We start from the raw sequence: 22,182 nt of genomic DNA on the forward strand, positions 1-22,182 counted from the left end.
AAACCTAGCACATTTGCACATTTTTTAAAACTAGAAACTTGGGTGAATCCAGGGTAGGTGGACTTGTGTGGCTCGTACCCATTTTTTTTTCCCTCAGTGGCGGCTCCTCCGCTATGGAGAAGGGGTGTCACCCCCATCCCCCGCCAGCAGCAATCATTTAACAATAAAAGGATAATAAACCAAGTTAATTATCCTTTCACTTTTAAAGAGGCGGGCATTGGGGATGACAGGGACGAGGGTGCGCATGTATGTTTCGCTGGTCGTCTCGGGCCTGCCAAACACACATGCGCAGTAGACTCTCTCCAACCCAGCACTGTGCTGCCGGCTGGAGAGAGCTGGCACAGGCTCCCAGTCTGCCTGGAAGTGCCCTGACGAGGCACTCCCAGCCAATCCTAATACTGCTCTGAGCAGCGTCAGGATTAGTCCCAGGGCCAGCTGGGAGTCTGTGCCTGCGGCCTGCTGAGGAGACGGAGGAGCGGCAGTGGAGCACAGCGTGCACGTATGTTTATTCATTTATTTTATTTACACATGTTCTTAATATTTCATTCCCCACTAACCCCCTTGCTCCACCCCTATGCGCCGCCCCGTCCCCTGTAACACCCACAAGCCATGACTGCCAGAACCCGTTACAAACCTTAAACTTTGACTAAAAACACATTTTCCTCAAATTTTTGTGATGGAAAGTTCTGGAATCTGTGGAAAGCGACAAACTTCCTTCCATTCAGCATCCCTCCCAAGTTTCCCGATACAAATTATACCTCACTTGTGTGGGTAGGCCTAGTGCAGAAATCTGCAGGCCAATCTAGGTAGACCTAGTGCCGGCAACAGGAAATGGCCCAAAACTCAACATAGATACATCACATTTCTTCACTCAAAACTGACCTTTGCTTTGTAAAGTGGGTAGCTAGGGATTTGGGCCCTACCTTAGCGGGCACCTTGGGAAACTTAGCAAACTTGCACATTTTTGACAACTAGATGCCAGGGGAATCCATGGTGCAGTGACTTGTGTGGCTCTCATCAGGTTTTTTTCATTTACCCAGAATCCTTTGGCAACCTCAAACTTTGTCTAAAAAAGCACATTTTCCTCACATTCTGGTGATGGAAAGTTCTGTAATCTGCCGGGACCAAAAACTTTCTTCCAACCAGCATTATCCCAAATCTCCCAATAAAAATGATACCTTAATTGTGTGGGTAGGCTTGGTGCTTTCAACAGGAAACTGCAGAAAACGCAACATGGATACATCACATTTTCCGAATCAAAAGTGACCCTTTCTTAGCAAAGTGGGTAACTGTGGATTTTGGGCCCTGGCTGAGCTGGCACCTCAAGAAACCTAGCAAACTTGCACATTTTTGGAAAGTAGACACCGGGGAGGGTAATCCCGGGGGGTGGCTTGTGTGGCTCTCACCAGGTTTAATTTTTACCCAGAATCCCATGCAAACCTCAAACTTTGATTAAAAAAATACATTTTCTGCACACTCCTGTGATGGAAGGTACTGAAATATGCAGCGAGCCACTAACCTACATTCACACGGCATTCCGCCAATTCTACCGATAAAAATGGTACCTCAGTTGTGTGGGTAGACCTAATGTCCGTAACAGGAAATGGCCCAACACACAACATTGATATATCACATTTTTTCACTCAAAACTGACCCTTGCTTTGCAAAGTGAGTAGCTGTGTTTATTGGGCCTAGCTCAGCGGGCACCTAAGGAAACCTAGCAACCTTGCAAATTTTTGAAAACTAAATGCCAGTGGAATCTAGGTTGGGGTGACTTGTGTGTCTCGCACCATTTTTTTTTTTGCCAGAATCATTTGAAACCTCAAACTTTGACTCAAAAAGTATATTTTCCTCACATTCCTGTGATGGAATGTTCTGGAGTATGCGGGGAGCCACAGACTTCCTTCTAACCAGCATTAACCCAAGTCTCCCACTAAAAATGGTACCTCGGCTGTGTGGGTAGGCCTAGTGCTTGCGATAGAAAAAGGCCAAAACGCCAAATAGATACATCACATTTTCCACTCAAAGCCTTTTTTTTTTGCAAAGTAGGTAGTTGTGGACTTTGTGCCCTAGCTCAGCCAGCAACTATGGAAACCTAGCAACGTACAGATTTTTGAAAACTAGACACCTGGGGGAATCCAGCGCTGTTTGGTGACTTGCATCAGTGGTGTAACAAAACTTGAGCACCCCCGCTGCAAAGTTCAAGGAGGCGGCCCCGGACACTTATGACAGTCTGGAACTCTCAGGCCATGGGCCCACCACCCATGCACAGTGTGGGAGGGGGACCCGTGGAGCTCAGGTGCCAACCATTGCACCACGGGGTTGCAGGGGCTATTGCTACACCACTGACTTGCATGGCTCTCTCTAAGTAATTTTATTCAAAAGCCCTTGAAAACATCAAACTTTGGTAAAAAAAAAAAAAAAAAAAAAAAAAAAACACACACACATTTTCCTTGCATTCCTGTGATGGAAAGTTCTGGAATCTGCAGGGAGTCACATATTTCCTACCACTCTGAATTTCCACTTGTCCCATGACATTGTGTCTACAAGACCATAACACAAAAGGTTCTAAAGCGCTTATTGAGAGATAGGCAATCGGAGTAGCAGTTGTATTTTGGGCTTTGCTGTGGTTCCACTCATGCAAATCTAGAAACCACAGACGTCTTTGGAAACTAGACAACCAGGGGATTCTAGGGTTATGTGCCTTGCATGGGTTCCATGAGGTTTTCTTACCTACAGTGCCCTGCACAGCTGCCACTTAAACTGAGAAAATATCGAGTAAGACAGGTGGAGTATTTTATAAGGGCTGGCATTCATTATTTTTTGGTAGCATTACCACCACACTCCTGCCAAGCCCACGCTCTATAAAGGAACATGGAAGCTCTTCAGGGACTAGGAAGGAGCCAGCCTATTACGTTCATAAACTGACAAAATCTGCACTTACGAGCAGGATCTGACCTCCCGCACGACGAACAGGCCAGACCAGCACGACAGGTCAGGCGGCCTGGATGTCTGCTGACTGACCTGTGAGAAGGGATCACCTGAAAATAGCTGTACTGTAACTTGTTCTGAAATAACTCTTTGCTTAGAGCAAGCCAGGTCATACACCTCAAACAGAGCCTCTAATACTGCGAACAATAGTGACAGGTGGGAAGATTCCATGGGCTAGGAATGTAGCCTCAGCCATGCCTTGAGGTGTGTCGGCTGCCAATGGCGGCAAACGAGACATTCCTCGAAAATAGAGAAATTACACGATTTTCTTTTAGGACTATGTAAGGTCAACACAAAAGTTGACACGCTGAAAAACGGGCCTTCGGCACATAATAATTTACGTGCCCTCTTAAGTGATTCTGAGTATGTGTTTAAGGAGGGGTTATTTGGAGGTGTTTGTTTCTGTATCACACTTCATTCAGCCTTTAATTGTTCACATTTTTCAGAGGTTGTTATAATAGGTTTGTTTTGTCGCCCATTCATTTGCAGTCATGTTAGGAATTTAAGTTACCACTGGCCACACCCACCCTGTGAATACGTCCCTCCTTGCTCATTCTGACATATGTGCCCTTCAGTTTTGATTACTGGTGCATAACAACCATACCTTTTATGCAATTGTAGCTAAGTCTAACTTTTAGCTATCTGTTCATTTCCCCACTGTTTTCAGGGCACAAGTCCTGACAAAAGAAGTGTGTGTGTGTGGAGGGGGGGGGGACTAAGTTAGACAGTATGCAAGTGACATCACAGCGTGTGACATCACTGTGGCATTACAGGAAGTGGCATCTGTAAAATAATTAAATAAACAAATTGGGTATTTAAATGGCTATTACTGTAAATACTTACACAGTCCAATGCAGCTGACATTCTTATAGTGAGTGCATGCTCTTTTATGTAGGGATTAAACAAAGTAAAACGCTTGCTTCCAAACCCTTAGTTTCCCTTAAATGCTTGTGAAGTTATAACAAGCTGTGTGCCTTGTTTCCTGACAGTTAGATATGAGCCTGCAGATAGCTCCGAGACATGGCTGTACAAGCACACAAGGATATCTGACGGCCTTTACATCAGCCTTTTGCCATGGGCCCAGTTGGAAGGAAAAATAAAGAAATGCCCTGGTATGCTATTCAAAAGTGCAGGCGCTGCTAATTACATCAGGACAACTTCAGCTTACTTCAATGGGGCCCAACTTCTGAGCAGGGGGGACGGCGTTCATTCTTTGAAAATAGTGGATAGACGCCGTCTACCTGCGTGTATCCTCAGCTGTGCCTGGTTTACTTAAAGCAGTTTTTACTGGCTAAGCACAGTGCTTAATTTGTAAATAGAAACGTGCCGGTGCCCAAAGCCCTCCTCTTAAACACGCGGCTGCTGCAATTAAATGTGAGAACACGGAATACTGAGGCGGCGTAATCCTGAAGACATCTTGGGCCTCTTTAATCCATTTAAATCCATCCCTGCCCCTTCAGCTCACTCTTGCAGCTTTCTACTTTCTCCCTTTGTAAAGCTTTTTCGTTTTTCCCTTCCTCCGTCTTTCTCATATGAGGCTTTTGCGCGCAGCAAATGCATGGGGCAGAAGAATAAGCCCTGGCCCTCAAAAATAAATGCTGGTGGTCAGCACCAGAAACAAGCACAAATTAAGCACTGGCTAGGCAATTCTTAGTATTGGGCATCGGAATGCTGAGAGCTGCATTGAAGAAAATGTAGTGGCTCAGGGGTTATAATAACTGGCGCAGGCCATTATGCTCCAGCATTCCAAAGTTTGTGTTTCTGTTCCTCCCTTTTTAATTTAGAAGATTCTTTCCTCAATGGGTGGAATGTTCTTATAGCCCTTCTGCCTCAGGCTCTACTGGTTGTTCAAGGCCCTCTCCTACGGCTCGGGTCTATAACTGGGTTTTAGGGCCTTTAACAACCAGTGTCGCCCTTGACAGCAGGCTATATGGCTATATTATTGACAAATATAACACACCAAAGAATGTGCCGCCTGTTCATTTTTACCTAGGGCTAAGTTGTAAAATAAATAAATAAGGGACAGGGCCCAAATCTTTGCTCAGAAGCCAGTGGCTGGTGCTGTTGAATGTTGGGGTGCTGAATATCAAGACTGCGTAGTAATTGATTCCACTTTTTGCCTCATAAATCCACCATCAGACACTCTGTCCCTTTATCTCACTTTTGCAAGTTCTTTTTCATCCCAGCTTTCTCCGTTTGTCTCTGTTTTTCTGTCTTTCTCTTCCTCCTTTTTTTTCCACTTTTTTCCACTGTTCTGAACAGGGACCCCCAAAATACATTTAGGCCCTCAGCAATCCTGAAGATGTCCCTGTTCTCTGTTTGGCTCTGGACCAAAGTTTAATAAGAAAAAATAAGTATGGGTGCCCAAAAATGAGTGACAGTGGGCCCCACTTGCAAACACAGACTCAAATAAACCACTGTTCTTACCAAATTCATAGGAGGTTCTGAGTCGCTCTATGCCACAAAGGAGCTGGAAGGAGTTTGATTCCCTCTACTAACAAACATTTCTTAGAAGTGTAAGGGTAAGTATAAGGTTCATAATCTCAAGGTGGCAACCCTTACATCTATTCCTGTGCCCAAAAAAGCCTCAGTTCCTTGGCAATCCCCAAGGGAAGTGGATTGCCCAAAATAGTGTGCCTATTTCCATTTGCTTGTGGGCTATGGTTATATGTCAAAATATTGAGGACAGAAATATCAACCTTCCAAAATGTTGTGGCCCAAATATTGAGAATCAGAGACGTTTTAAGGCATGGCCAAAGTGGACTGTGGCCCAGGGCCCCCAGCCTTTCAGAGGGCCCACTGATAGAGCTAGCTCTGTTCTGCAGAGAATGTTGCCCTGATGAACTTGAATAATTCCTAAACATCTCTGCTAAACATACCCTTTTCCTTGATTTTATTTTTAATGTGGGTGATGTGAGAGGCTAATATAGACATTTTGCAGAGAAATGTTGTGTTTATGTTTCATGCAACATCCATAAAAAAGTTTTCTTTTAGTTCAAAACAGGGGACCTCACATTTGAGAAATTGGAGGTTGTCACAGAGATTATTTTCAGTGATATTAGTGAGCTGCTGTTGTGTTACAATATTAAAAGAACATGCCATTATTCCTGAATATTATTATATATAAACACAATTCGAATTTGGGTGTGCATGTGTGCTGTTAGTGACCTGGCCAGAGAAAGCATGAAAGAGCTGAAACTGGGTTGTAAATTAAAAGCTCGTTCTGAACAGGAACCCCCAAAATACATTTAGGCCCAGAGCCCCCAAAATCCTTAAGATGTCCCTGTTGAGAACCACTATATAGTGAATGTAAGTATATATAGGTTAAGTACAGATGAATTTTTCTAACTCCACATCTACGTACCTTGAAGATGTATACATTTTTTAGGTATATACAAGTGTAATTAATAATAGTAAAACTAGTTTTCTCAGCACACTTACCTTCATGGTATTAGGGCAGACCATAGTTTGTCTACAATATTTTGGCAAGCGAATATTACATTTCTGGTAGAATACCACTGCAGAGATGATACACTTCCCATCTGTGTTCCCTGATACTTGTAAATGCATAGCTACAATTTACCAATTTCTTTTTATTTATATTTTCAAAGACTTTTAGTTTATTTTGGTTTTATACAAAAAAACATTTATAGAAGAAACATATTGGAGTACTACAATATAACTGGTATTTCTAATCAAATTATAAGAATGGACTATGGTCTAAGGTATATTCATCTCAACAGAAAGAGGGCCCAGGAGAGTTATTAGAACAGGTCCAGTGTGCAGTCTCCCTGGGTAGTACCTCACAATCGAAGGGGCACACTGTTCCTAAATAGAAAAGAAAACAAATGTGTGGGCACTTCTAAATTTAGAAGCTAGAACCCTCAAACATCCATTGGATGCCAAGCTTCATCATTGGGTCTGCTCCTCGTCGGGCCGGCGCACTAATGCCCAACGGGCTCCCACGAGGGGGCTCTGTGCCGGAGGTTTTTTATAGTAAGCGTGCCACAGAATTAAGCAGGAGAAAATACAGACCTACTATGAAAAATAGAGAGAACTGAAAATAAAATTGACTCGAGAACCACCCAAAATCAGATTTATTGAGGATGGTGGGTCTCAGACAAGATAAAACCTGTATAGCCAAAAACCTGCAACCACACTGGCCTCCAGTCTGAAAAAGATGGCAATTCTAGTCTGGGTTCCGAACCACAAAGGCCTGGATAATAGGGAATCAGAGCACCATTCAAATCTTATCCTCCTCACGCTAGACTGAGGTACTCATCCAACATGAACTGGCTCAAACTCCCAACACCCACCTTCATACCCTTCAGCATTAATCTCCCCAAATGTCTCTAAACTGAGGCTGTGATTCTCTATCCACTTCATTATATAATCCAGTTAGGTTTTCAGGTTAATCAGAACAATCATTGCACTATATTGTATCTTTTCTTTACTTAGTGCAGTTGCCTTCACACGTCTGAGTAAAATATTGTGGCCAGCCATGCCCCCCCTAAAATGAGCTGAAAATGGTTAATGTTAAATGTGAGCAAGTTGGAGTGGACTTCATGGAATTTCCTCAAATAAATGCAGCCAGAGAAATTTATATTCTTCTTTTTACTTTATCACAATGAATGCATGACCTTTGATACTTTGAAAGCGAACCAGATATTTCAAGTGAGGACAGAGGAGGCATCTTGAAAGAATATTCTAAAAACTATGCTCTTTTTTCTTAAGATATATGTGGTATATGAAAATAAAAATATGTTGTAAATGAATGACTTTGTGAGGCAATGTGTACACATTCAGCAAAAAAAAAAAAAAATTGGCATCCAGTGTTACATTTCATTTTCTTGCACTAACATATTTAATACAATTCAGTTTACATTTTAAAAGGACACTTTTCAGAGAACATCAGCAAATAGCTTTTGGCTTACAGAGCCAGTGGAAGTCTCAGACTTCCTTTTTCCCGGTGCCTCGCACCCCATGGGCACCCATTTTGGCTCCTCTGGCTGTGTGGTTGTCCCACATTTTGAAGATCACTTCATGTGTGCGTGGAGGAGTGTAGGCAAGGGAGTAGCCAGAAGAACATGATGCTTTCTTTTTTTATCTTCATCCTTACATCGTTTGGTTCTTCTTTCTATATTTTTTCACCTATTCTTTTTCTATCCATCCTTCCTTCTCTCCATCGTTCTTTCCTTCTTTTTCAATCTACCCGTTCTTCTATTATTTTTATGTATTTGTCCCTCCTTCCCTCTATCCACTCATCCATCATCCATCCTTCCTTTCTACATTCAACTCTCTCCACTCTTCCTTCCAATCTTCTCTCCACTCGTGTCCATATCCATCCTTGTCTTCATCTCCCATCCACCAGTCTCTCCATCCTTTCCTCCATTCATACATCTGTCTATCCTTATCTCTTTCCATCCAGCGGGCGTTCTCTCTATCCATTCACACATCTTTGCACCCGTCCATCAATACATTTACCCATCCATCCCTTCAATCTAATCCCCATCTCACCACGGTATCATTTTCTCATCCTTCTCATTTTCTGGGGCTTTCTACATCATCTTCTCCCTTCCGCCTTTCCATTTGTGGTTTCTTATTCTATCTGTTACCCAAAACCTCGTCCCATAGCTCCTACATAATTATAGTTTGCAGCAGCATTTATGGGCGTCTATTTAGTGACCTGCGTCTCCAATTAAGGTCAGATTAACTGTAAACATCAATTTCGATATTTATGTTAAACAGAAGTGCCTAGTGGCACCCACCGCCGCCCAAGCTGCTAATTTGGGGGGCTCATGACACCCTGAGAGTGGGGCTGGTTATGCCTAGCTTTCAAGCTCAGCGTCAACGCTGATGTCACAGGCTGAATGAGGTCATAATAGCACGTGGTGACTATCACCTGGCCAAAGTCAGAGGCAGCTCCAGAGCCATCTTGCTCCAAGTGGGGCGTCCTATCTCCCCTGTGGGGGGTCTTTGAAGATTTTCAGAGGTGATTACTTGCATATTTGCTGTTCTTTTTGAAAAACGGACCTGGTTTTTGTCTCTGTTGAGTCAGCGCTTCCAGGCTTGGGGACATATTGGGAAGAGTTCCCAACCTGCTAATGAGTTGAATCGGCCTTGACTCTCACTCCAGTCCCGACATAAAGACAGTGCCTGTTGAGCCTCCAGATGTCGAGCTCTAGGAAGGCCCTAGGATCGCTCTGACCTAATACCGTTTTAAAACCTTCTTGTGTGTCAGCCAGAATGATTTGTTGTTGTGTAGCATTTATGTGATAAAGTCATCGTGCTGATTTAGTTGCTGGTATTTGGCACTGGAGTCGGTAAACTAACCATTTGCTTGTACCCTCTTGAACGCAGTTTGCATTTGGAGTGCCCGACTTGGCCCTGAAGGACATAGCCTGCAGCCAGGCCCTCCTGGACCGCTTCATCATCTTCACCAGCCGGCGGGGTATGCAGTCGGTGCAGAACGCTCTGTGCGTGCTCTCTCAGCAGCGGCTGCAGCGCATAGAAGACGTCTTCTACGCGAACGTTGATTTCTTCAAACTGTTCCGACTGGTGAGTGTAACGTGTTAATGTGCCTGTCAGGTCGGCGAACGGCAAAACAGCTTTCTGTTTCTCAAACTTCTCTCCTAGGTACCTTCGACACGGTTTCCTCTCACTTAAATGTGTGCGAGTTACCGACTTCCAATGGAGAAAGGATAATAAATAAAGCTGGTCCTGCACCAGATTTCAGCCTCAGGAAGTGAGATGCACGCACGGTCGTTTATTTTGGGAGCAGGGTTGCTATCTTTGCCGAAGTGTTCATGCAGGATGTACAGATGTGTAATTTCCCCCTGCGTGTCAGCAAGCATTGACAAAGCCAACCGTTTTTAATTTTTTTAAAATAGCAAATAGTAAAAACAAGCATTGGCAATGCCAATATTTCTGGTTTTATAGGAGTGTTGTATGATAATGCAAAGTATTATAAGTAAATAGCATGGGGATACATATGGATTTGTATGGAAGCAATGAACTGTAGAATAATATCGGTGTAGGTTAAAAGGTAAGGTGACAGTTGAGCTGTCAAGCCAGACCCTAAAACCCATGTAGGTTAATGACTGCCCTCCTCCCATCAGTGCTGCTACCAAAGGAAAAAAAACACAAATAGCCTAGTTATCAAAGGCACTTTAATGGCATTTAATGTCATGTGTGTCCCCCTGAAAGTCCGAGCTCAGGCAACTGGCTAAATAAACTGATCATATCTGTATGGAGAACAAACACTTTTTTGTAGAAGCACACAACATATATTCCTGGCTACCAACATGTGGGCGGAGCCAAAGCCCTCTCTAGTGATGCTCACACAATTGTCTGGAGACAGCTGTGCTTTCATGCCAGTCCATAATAAAACATGTTTGTTCACATCCACATAGGTCTCCATTCTTTCTTGCATAACTGAACTCATCAAACTCTCATCTCTCACCCCTGTCCCGGAACTGATTCGCCCTCCCAGCAGCACAACTAACCTTATTGTGGCCTGTAAATAATCACCACACTTGCTACTCAGAAAATCTATTTCTAATGGCATTTTTCTGCTTACTTTCACCATAGATTCTCACAAAGCAGCCATGCTAACATCTTCTTTTTCTACATTAAATGAAGTTCTACTCCCATGAAGGAAAGATGCACTCCATCGTCCCGAAATTAATTACGCCAAACAAACTGTATGTCCACATGCTCCAAATCACATACTCCTTCCACCCTACAAAAATTGTAATCTCCCTGTTAATTTTCTTTCTTCCTCCATCTAAAGCAGCCAGATTTTTGGCCCCTCCCCATTTCTCCTAGTTAACAAAGCCGTCCATATCAAAGTTGTGGCTGAACATAGTGTTTTCAACTCTTTAAGGTCCTGTTTTATCCAGTTTATCAGAACCAAACAGTTCAATTGAACCAAATCGTTATCACCCAGTGAATCAGCAATAGTTTCAGCCATCCTCTATTCTTAAATAATTCTGCCAAATGCAGTTGCAGCTCCACCCACCTCATACCCCCTTTTCTACGCCATTGAATTTGGACCTCAGTATCCTCAAAGCCCAGAAGTCTGCCAGAACTCCTCTAGTCTGCTTGATGGGCTGCCCACTTATCAAAAAATGGCCACAAATCAAAATCATGTTATTGTGATGGACTGGGCCAAGAACACAACTAGTGTAAAAACAATCAACTGCGTGTTATAAACCACTCTAGATCAATGAGAGTTCAGGGCAAACATACCCCCTAAACCTGTCTGACCTCCACCTCCCCAAGGCCTTAGTGACTGCTCCTGAGCTTCCTCTCTCGTTTGCCTCTGTAGCCATCTCAATCCTACAGGAGTGTGTTCCAAACTCCTTATCTGGTGAATGCAAGTTTATTAACACCTTATGAAACCCAAACAATAACTGTGAGCTTGACACCTTCCTGCCTGTTTCATAACCAAACATCCACTCATCCCATGCCCCCCTACTGTGCCCTCAGAAAACGTGTCCACCACCATACCTGGCAGACACCTTGTCTGGGATATTTCTTCAACAAAACTCTCCTGCCCTTTTACCTATGATCAGTCATAGATTTTCTCAATAAAACCTCAATCTCCAAACCCAACTTCTTTATCCTGCCTACGTAAACCTTCAGTCCTGCTAACCTCCAACTACTCTGGCGTCCAAAATGCTCAGAAAAAAAGCCATATCACCAATAACGAAAAAAGCAATGCCTCACCCTCATTAAGTCAACCTAATTGAATCCTCGTAACTATCTTCTATAATAATGCCATCATAGCTGGCTTCCTTCTATATTTCTAATCCCATCCCCCCACCCCAGCCCATTTCTCCAAAAATATGTGACATAACTCCCTTGTTGAATAAGCCCACCACAGCTTGCCAAAAAAGGCTACCCCTGCCACCTTGCCTGTGATCGTCCCCGGGGACAAAGCTATCTTAATTTGAATCATGATGAAATTAAGCACACCCTCTTGATGCCTACCACTACCTTCTCCTCCCACCAACCTTTTTCTTGCTCTAGCTCCTATGTATTCTGCCAGAGATTGCAATAATGCTCGCTTAGTAGATAGCACCAGAGAAAATTCCAGTAACTGAAGCATCTTTAATCTTCTAGCTGCCGTAATTCCTTCAACATCTTGGTCTTCCACTGCTCCGCTCCCGGCACAAGCCCATGGAATCTTCTCTACTGCGAATGAGGCAAGGCATCCACAACATCATTGGCAACTATCTGCGGCATGCCTAGCTCTAAAAACTATGTTATAGTTTAAACAGACAAACACAAACACTCAACAGTTTCAATACTGAGAAATCGTCTATTGACAATGTTATTAACTGTCATTATGTCTACATTGAAGACCACCTTTTTGTTTCTGAAAAATCTGCCCGCAGCACGAGTGAAACTACTAGTAGAAATAATTCCAAAAATGCAATACTCTGTCCCTTATATTTATGAGATGCTGGTCACTGCTCAGTGCACTACCTCCCTTGCCAATGATAGCCTAAACCACAGCTGCCAGCAGCACCAGAAACTGTCTCTCTAGACCACTCTCTTCGCCCGCTCCCAGCCGCCTATAGGGACATGCCATTGCACCCAGTCAGGAGTGCTGTCCAAATTTTCAAATCTTCTTTAACCCATGCAGACAGGCGAACCTTGTGATGTGGAACAGCAAATCCTGCCAATGAGAGACCCAGACGTTTACAAAAACTCCACCCTGCTCTCCCCACCCTACAAGTAAAGTTAAGTGTCCAAGTAATACTTGCACCTCTCCTACCTGCACCTTTCTTCTCCCCAACGTCTTCTGAAGGAGCTCCAGCATCTTCCTCTTCTATTCTTTGGCATCTGTACCTCCATTGGAACTGAATCAATCGTCAAGCTGTATACCCAGTAGGTCCAAATCTTCTGGATGTAGCAGTTACAAATGATATGCTGACAATGTCATTCTTGACCTTTAGCACTCCTATGATCATCAATCTCACAAACTCCACTGCATTATCTAAAGTAGAGTATTAGATAGAAGACACCTCTTCCATTAGGACATCATTCACAGAAGCTCCTTTTGTCTGTGACAGATGTTGAATCACTTGAACTCCTACTTGAAGACTATTATTGGGGGAATTATCAGTCTGTCTAATGGCCATTCTGTAAATGAGCCTGCCATCATCCCTTCTTTTAGCTCCTTCCTCAATTTACATTCCACAGCCCCTTTATGAGGAATGACTGAACATAAATCCTCTGCCCATCCACTCTCCAACAGGCCCTCATAATTTAACCTGAAACTAAACGTGAAACAATCCAACAGCCAAAAGGCATCATCCTTTTGCCCAAATGTCCCTTCCCCCACCTCTTCCCACTTGTCCCTGTCAAATTCCACCCTGTCCTCCAAGCACCCCCTCCAAATTGTTGAACACACTGCATGAGGGGATCTTTTTCTCTGCACTTGGAACAGTCATGCTGGAAATAGCAATATACTCGTTGTTGCATAAGCCTTTGTTAAAAGTTCAGCATACCTCACCTACCCTACTTGTCCTCTCCATGCTGCACTTACCCCACCCTGGCTGACCTCTATATAAAGGGCTTGTAAATGATAGATAACCTGCTAGCTGTGTACGTGGTAGTTTGCCATGTGGATGCCATCCACTGAGGCCACAAATCATTGTCTAATACACCTCATTTACCTTCAGTGTCTTCTGTTAAACAGGCCAGAACTTCCTGGTCATACCATACCCAGGCAAGTGCCCCAAATGTCACAAGCGCTTTGCGTATTATATCTACATACTTAAACAAGGCCACTGAATGCTTTGGAAAATCTTTATCAATTAACGCTGGTATATAGTAGGAAAGCTGAGGTCCAATTCTCAATTGTCACCATAACCTTCGGACTTTTGGATAACTCATACTCCTTTTTTCTTTGATCATTTTTTCAGCCTAACTTCTCTATGTAGTCATTTAAACACTTCTATGTATTCCCCATTCTAGATATTTTCTTTTGAGGTACTCATTAAGTGGGCCCCTAGCAGCTTGGTAATGACCATATTTGGGAGTTTTTTGTGCTTGATCTCCTTACTGTCTTTGCTTCCACCCCATTTACCTGTTTGTTGCCAAGCCTCTCCTCGCTCTTCTCCACCTGTTTGACACCATCCACTATTTATATTTCCTCCATCATCTCTGTCGCTTGGTGCATGACCTAACTGCCTTTATACAGTCAAACTCCAGCAACCTCAAGCTCCCAAACCCCCACAACCACTGATCGCAACAATTTTGCTTCCAACTCACCAGCTGGAATAATCGGGGCCCGCATGAAAGCCTGCTCTCTCACTGGTAACTTCCTCGTGTCTTCCACTTCAGTGCTCCTGCTTGATGCAGATACTGCTGCCCTCAGTTTGTGTACAACACCAACTCCCTCCTTGTTAACATTTTGCCCAGCACAGGCATTCATGAGCATCAATAACAATCTTTAGAGTCAGCAGCATGCTGTGCCCCTCACTGAGCAATCTCACCCTCTTCGCAATCATCCTTCCTCTCGTCACAATCTAACAACTCCTCACTCGCCATTGCCCTGTCAGCCATATAGATGACACCACTTGTATTTGGCAGTTCAACATCACCCACACCACTGCTGCCAAATTGAGCTTCCCATAACGCCGATGTGTGGTCAGGGAATCCACACTAAACCTTCCCTCGCGTATGTCTGCCTGATCCAGCGCCATCTCCGGGCCAGCCACACAAAAACATGTCCTCTCTGCCAGCCAGGGTAAGCGAGCCACATTGGACCGCCTGCGTCTCATCAGCGATGCAGGTCCAACCTGCTTCCCCAGCACACCCATCTGGCCACCGCTGCTTGCTTCCCTATTTCCTTCCTCTTAACATGTCCTCTGTAACCCATACCTTCATGCTGTGCTTTAATCGCCCTTTAGACCCGCCATAGTTTCAGCACAATTTCACCCAGCCCTTCTTACACCTCCCTTGTCCAGGCTGCAAATAACTCATCCCTGTCTTTCCCCATAGATCATAAATCTCCAGCGTGTCACTGTGTACATTGCTCATTGCCGTTCTGCCTTCAGATGGTGCCTCTGCCTTCTTTAGAGTGTATCCTCCTCTTCCTCTCTCCCTTGTCTGAACAGGTGCTGGGCTTCCCAGCTTTATGTAGAAGCTCTGTTATTTGTCTCTGTCCTCACTCCTTCTGTGCCCAATATCTGATGCCAGGAGCTCTAATCTGTCTTGACGCGAGGGGGCATCCCAGCCACATCACTGTGTGCCACCTGCCAGCCTCCTCCATGAACCATGGCCTTGCTCGAGCTGAAAAGGCCCACGGCCATCACCTCCTCTAATCCAGCTGCTCCCTCTCCTCCACTCACAGGCAGCCTTACTGCTGCTGCCCAGACTGCCACTGAAGGTAAGCCTGGACAACCCAGCCTCCCTCTGCCTGACTGTGCATTGCCACCACGGGTACCCTGCTTGCTGGAACCTTAGTTGCAATGGGGCACCACACCTCCTCTTGGCCTCATACTCTCAGCACCCTTAATACTCTTTGCAACAGTCCAGCCATTGAAGGCCTTGCCACAACAGACACCCCACTGTAGTCCTTCTGTCTTTAGACCCTTAACAATCTTGTTGTTTTATTGATTTTAACTTTAATTTACGAGGGAAAACGACTTCTGCTACCCCCTCTGAGGAGCTCCTCACCGGGCGCTTCCTCTGCGGGACTCAGCCCTAACTTAAGACACCTCCTCTCTGAGCACTAAAAGTACTTCCATTACCTTGTTAAGTGTTGCCTCTGCCATAATCTATCACTGTACCTCACTATCCCAAACTATATTGACCTCAACTGCCCTAATCTAACTTCCTAATCCCCTGAAGTGACTGACGTACTGGCAAGCGCGGCCTGTCCTTTATGGCGGAGGGGCCACCCTCCCACCTTTTGCCCCTCATAAAGAGTGTCTGTCAGGCTGAACAAAGGTCAGCCCGACAGACACTTTTCATGTTCAGGTCAGGCAGCCAGGAGCAGACATCCACGATTTGAGCAGACTCCTGGCTGCCTGAGCTGAACTTTGCTGGGCTGAGGAGGGTCACAGGTCCTATGGGCGTGACCTCCTCTGCTCAGCAAAGGTACCTCGAGGCCCTCCCCGGGTGATGAGGAAAGCATCACCCATTGACTTCGGCCTGGGTGCTTTAGGTTTAAGCCCTGAAGCGCCCAGGGCACTTCGTCACAGAGTGGTGTGGGGTCAGCAGTCTCACTGACCCCATCCCACTCTGTGACGAGGCTGGGACTGCTGCCTTCCCTCATTGCTAAGGTCAGCCAATGAGGGAAGGCAGCAGTCCCAACCCTCCTGAGACCTCCGAGGCTGAAGGAAAGTGTGTGTGTGTGTGTTATCGATCTTTTAAAATGAATGTTTGGTGCGTGCGTGCATGTTTGAATGTTATGAGTGTTGTTAATGGATGTGTGTGCGTGTGTGTGTGAAAGAATGAGTGTGTGTGTGTGATCTTTTAAAATGAATGTTTGGTGCGCGCGTGCATGTTCGAATGTTATGAGTGTTGGTAATGGATGTGCGTACGTGCGTGCGTGTGTGAAAGAATGAGTGTGTGTGTGATCTTTTAAAATCAATGTTTGGTGCATGCATGTTTGAATGTTATGAGTGTTGTTAATAGATGTGCGTGTGTGTGAAAGAATGAGTGTGTGTGTGATCTTTTAAAATGAATGTTCGGTGCGTGCGTGCATGTTTGAATGTTATGAGTGTTGTTAATGGATGTGCATGCGTGCGTGCGTGTGTGTGTGAAAGAATGAGTGTGTGTGTGCTTCCCGCCCGCCCCTGCCCTCCTAAAGCTGCTGGCCGCCACTGGGTACTGGTAAACCTTGAAAGAGGGCTACCCTCCCTGTCCTATGACACCTCACCTTTGCTAGCCCTGCCCCCTCATGCCCACTGGTCAGTGTTCCCTTGCAGTTTCTGGACTGCGCTACCCGTTCGAAAATGCCCAGGGAGCAAGATTCCCCTGTCGACTTCCCCTGTTCTCCTATGGTTATCAAATGCACAGACCACCGTTCTAACATGGCCAAGTCTTGTTTAAGTTAGATGGGTGACAGCGTCTATATTTAACAAAACCGAGACTTTGACACCCATTTCATTCAAATGGTAAAATCTGCTTCTCATTAGAAATGTAAGGTATTGTAGGAATCTGTGATGGATACACCACTTTTCTTTTGCCAGGGAGTCACCTTCTTGAAAGATACACTGCAGGGTCCATATAATTAAGGCCCAGCGCCTGTTTTTTTTTTTAGTTTGCGAGGTATCAATTTCAAACATATTACTCAGAATTTCCCCAAGTTAGTGGGTCAACTTTAGATAGAACAGTTCAGAAATAGAGAGAGGCAATCCCTAATTGCTATTTTCGACTTGTTCTGCTTAAAGTTCATGCATTAACTCTGAGAAATTATGGCCCCTATTTATACTTTTTTAGCGCCGCATTGGCGTCATTCTTTGACGCAAAAGCGGTGCTAACGTACAAAATATAATTGTATTTTGTAAATTTGTGCCGCTTTTGCGTAAAAAAATGACGCAAATGTGGCGCTAAAAAACTATAAATGTGGGCCTATATGTTTGAACTTTAACCACCTCACACAGAAAATATAGGTGCTCGGCCCCAGCAGTTCCTCTCTAGAAGTGCTAAAGCTCCTTTACCCCAAAATATTACCAATTAATTTCAACTCAGCTGGGACAATTGGAAATTTCTGCTAAAGACTGCCAGGAGTTGGCCATAGTTTCTCAGTACTGCTGAATATGGCTTCTGAAATGTTACACTTCTTTGACTATGTGAGTGTGATTCTCTGCCATTTGCACTGAGGTCTTATAAGGCTTCTGCTCGTATTTAAAGCTTAGCCTGATCACTATCAAACTCTGCAGTGTGGCTTCTGCAGTTGTAGGACTGGTACTGGTTTTCTCTCACAGTGTCAGGTACATATGCCTTAAAATCCTCAGAGCAGTCCCTGCTGGCCTAGGCAGGTGTGTTGCACTAAACGTTTGGAAGACAGTCCTTTCAAGTGGATGGGTGTGCAAAGGAGTCACTAGCATTACCTCAATGGCTTGCCTAGTAACCCCTATGATTGAGGAAACCGTCAGCCTACAGAAGAGTTTCTAGCAAGGGTGGGCAAAACATGCAGAGTTTCACTCCGCAGAATTCCACTGACAGGAAAGCTCTGTGAGATTTGACAGAGTTCCGCGAATGGGCAGAATTAGGTACGTCTCGCTGCTCACGCTGATTTTTAGCACTGGGAGTGTGTTCCATGTTGAAAAATCAGCACAAACGGCACTACACAACTTGCCAAAGGGCACTGCTTCTCAAGTTGATTTTGCTGCCACTAGAGGAGATTTTCTACCGTGAACGGTCATGATCGCCTGTGTTGGGAAAATCTCAACGGGTGCCCTCCTATTGATCAAAAATCGTGCTAAGGGATGCCAAATCTTGCACGCGCTCTCGCCAATTTACCGTTGGTGAGTTGTGTGGGAGAAAAAAATTCTCCAGGTGGCGGGTGGCCGAATTTGGCCAGAACTCCGATTTGCATATGGAATGCACCGTGACCAAAACTCCACCAACTCCCCCGGCAGAGAGGAATTTATCGCCCACCCTTAGTTTTGAAGACAAAGCGAAGCAGAGATCTGAACATTGTTTTGTACTATCCCCTCACAGAGAACTTAGGAAGAACTAGAAATACCAGTGTTCTGTGACACATTAATGGGTAAAGGGTATTCACTACTTGTTCCAAATCTGTCCCTTGTAATGCCTGTGTTCTTTCTTCTGCTGTGATATTTTGCTTGAAGCATTCAATTTTATGCTTATTATAGTTGTAGAAGGATTTATCATACTTGTTGGGTAGGGTGATCACCACATCCACTTTTGGCTCACACCTCCAGAAGATCACTGCCACCTCCCGAGTGTTCACACCCCATCAGAATGTAAGCCATATGGTTTCAGGGCCAGAAACGGCTGATGCCAGTACACACAGGCCTTCTGGTGCCACAGGGAATAGGCAGGCGGAATTGTGTGCTCATGGCTCCTGACACCCTGCTTGTGTGCCTCCACAGAAACAGGGGACTGTAGATAGGACTTAGGTGCCAGGTCACCTATGACCCTGCACTGTTCATTCTTATGTTGGGGAGAGACAATACATTTAACTTTCTGATGATCCTCTAACAGCATAAAGAAATCTATGCCTTACACATACTGGCTACTGCCTGCTTTATGCATAAAGGGAATAACATATAGAGTACAGCAGTTCCCTTGTCCAAGGCTTGTCTGGGCTATCCGACTGATATTTCAGGAAGGGGCTCCCTGAGGTAAACTTGTTGAACATTGGTTTGAGTTTTCCTCCTTAAGTGATTGGCTGAAAAGAGTTGTCAGCTGTCCTCAGGTGGGAAGAGTATAGAGAAGCCTTCTGATGGGGTTTAGTGTCATTGCTGAAAAAATCTGGGAGTAGAGTAGGCCTCCTGTTGAGTTCCTTTCTTCAGGTGGGGTTTACTTTCATCCTTGTGTAACTGAGCTGAAGGGTGTCTGATAGTTCACAGCCCTCTGTGCTTGCAGTACGCGTCTTATCACTCTGCACACCATCTGAGAGGCAAAAAACTTTGGCCCATATTTATACTTTTTTAGCGCCGCATTTGCGTCATTTTTTGATGCAAAAGCAGTGCAAACTTGCAAAATACCATTGTATTTTGTAAGATTGCACTGTTTTTGCGTCAAAAAGTGGCGCAAACGCGGCGCTAAAAAAGTATAAATATGGGCCTTTGGGTCATATTTAGTATTCACACAACACAGCAAGACACCATCTATCCAAATATGGTGCATTTCTGCTCTCTCCTTGCACTAGCGCACTTTTGGCTGCCTAGCACCAATGTAGGCACCCTTGCACCGTGGTGGATTGTTTTTGTTCAGGAAGGGACACCTTTCTGCACAAAACAATGCTTTGAGCCTTTCTCTTCTTTATACTTGTGCTGGAGGATGCAGCATATGTAGAAAGGAGAAAAATGAGGAGAAATGAAGATATTTTTCCTTGATACGCCTCCCCTGGGAAGCCCTAGCATTATGACACATTCACAGGCTTTCCACTCATGGTAAATCGGGGAATGCACCAAAATCTATGGGCAGATGCATGGGAACATACGCTTTGCCCATGGTACACCTCCCTGGGGCAGAGTAATGCAAAGTAATGACTTACACTGCATTGCATTACTCCAGACTTCCCAAGCCACACACAGCTGCACAAGCTGGCTTTGCTTGGCTTTGTATATTTGATTATATGTTTTGCATTGCCATACGTCCCTTGCGTAGTGAAAGGGCAGCGCAAATCCTTTGAGAAACTTGGCCCAATGTGCCGTCACATCCTCCAACCACACTCAGCACCTCCTCGTTCAGATAAGGCCTGTGTGATTTTTTTTAATCCACATTCTCTCATTGCATTCTGTTTTTATACTACAAAGCTTCCCGAATTAGGGACCTGGATAGTTTCAGAAACTAGTAATAGTCAATACTTAAGTAAAATCTCTGAGATAAGCACAGGTACACAAGATCACCTAACCTCGGTTCAAACTTCAGAAACTTCGAAAAAGACTCCAAGTCCATTGATCAAAACTCTGGAAGACCTTACTTAGAAGGGTCCTTAAGGTCTATATTTAACCTCCTTTGATTTGCAAATCCCCTTGTAACAAATGTATTCATACAATCACTCAATGAAAGGTGTTCAGTTTCCTGGGAGAAGTACCTCTCTCAAGTCTACCTTCTGTGGTGCTTAGGTTCATCCAAATAGGAAAGCTTAACAGGCCACTAACCCACAGAAATGAAGAACTGGCTTTTAAGCAGACATTTGCGAGAAATCTGGCAACCAATCAACCTAAGAACTCTTGTTGAATGCCTGTCTCCCTGCCCAAATCGCCAAGACCAATAAAATCCTTTAGTCTGGACTTCAGCTGCCATCTTATTTCTAACCTGCCCTCCAAGTCTTCTCTCCCAATCGTGTACAGACACGGTTCGTGCTAGCAGTTTATCCAGAACTATCCATTCTCTAGTCTCCTATCACCTAACCACCTGTCCACTCAAGCACCTTGAAGTGGTCATAGAACCAGGGTCGGACTGGGACAGAAAATAGGCCCGGGCACCAAATAAAAAGTGGCCCCCATTAATGATTACATAGCTAAAAAAGTGGTCCATGTTTGCAAATTGGGACAATTTTGAACTTGTGAAGGCACGCTGTATGAATGTTGCAAGTCATGGATTTGAGCTTGCTGCAGGCGATATTTGTTTGTATATTAGAGAAATTAAGAGTTAAAATTGGCCCAGCATACCATAAAAACAGGCTCACAAACAGCCAAAAAACACGGCCCACAGGCTGACCCGTCGGACCAGGCCGATATTGTGATCTCACAGCCAGTAATGTTATTGGTACTATTTCTTTGCTATCGTCAGGGTGTCACAGGTTAAGTGGTCACTTTCATAAAGCTATTACTTTGGTGAAATGATAGTAGTCTATCAGTGTTGTCCTCTAAATCTAACACTCTCCAAACAAGCTCCAAACATGTCCTTGAGACGTTCAGGACTACTTAGTTCCTGTAGACGTGGTCTTCTTAATAAGTGCTAAATTACAGTGTCTGCTTCTTCGCTATTTTCATTGTTTTGCTCTGATCTAGATCCCCTTCAACGAAGGGGCATGTTTACCAGAAACTAGTTAGCCACGGAAGCAGGAAAAGCTCTTTCCTCTCATTTCACTTAGAGTCAAAAGTATTCACAAAATTGCCCCTTCCCTGCCTAATTTTAACTCTGGGAACATGAAAGCGTGCTGGCCGATCTGTCTTGTACTTTTCTATGCCGACAAACTTCAAAAGCGATGTGTCAGATTAGATCTGATAACAGTCTCCAGTGGCTATCATTAAGCCAAGCCTCGGCATAAAGACAGTTTTTCACAAATAAGAATCTGTCTGTGTTTGGCATCCATATCTGCCCATTTCATCTTCTTATCTGGCACATCCCATGTCCGGACAACTTTTTTTTCAAGCCAAGTAAATAAAACAATTTAGTAATTCATACCGAGAGTTTTTTCGTTTCTAGGCACTTTGGAGGGTCTGTGTCTAACTACTGAGCCTGCTACTGTAAGGTTTTGCCCGTCACGAAATAGATGTTTTTGTCTGTGTTGCGCTT

The 22,182-nt window shown here is 44.4% G+C and overlaps 1 protein-coding gene across 3 annotated transcripts in view; it reads left to right on the plus strand.

The window, feature by feature from the left end:
* ABCA4 (ATP binding cassette subfamily A member 4) overlaps positions 1-22,182 on the plus strand; it is a 1,046,570-nt gene that overhangs the window by 269,204 nt on the left and 755,184 nt on the right. For all 3 annotated transcript variants that reach the window (XM_069231419.1, XM_069231421.1, XM_069231420.1), the window contains one exon: positions 9,352-9,549. In XM_069231419.1, coding sequence (XP_069087520.1) covers positions 9,352-9,549 — 198 coding nt within the window. The remainder of the gene's footprint in view (positions 1-9,351; positions 9,550-22,182) is intronic.

This window comes from Pleurodeles waltl, chromosome 4_2 (genome assembly GCF_031143425.1).
Source record: "Pleurodeles waltl isolate 20211129_DDA chromosome 4_2, aPleWal1.hap1.20221129, whole genome shotgun sequence".
NCBI classification, from domain to species: domain Eukaryota; kingdom Metazoa; phylum Chordata; class Amphibia; order Caudata; family Salamandridae; genus Pleurodeles; species Pleurodeles waltl.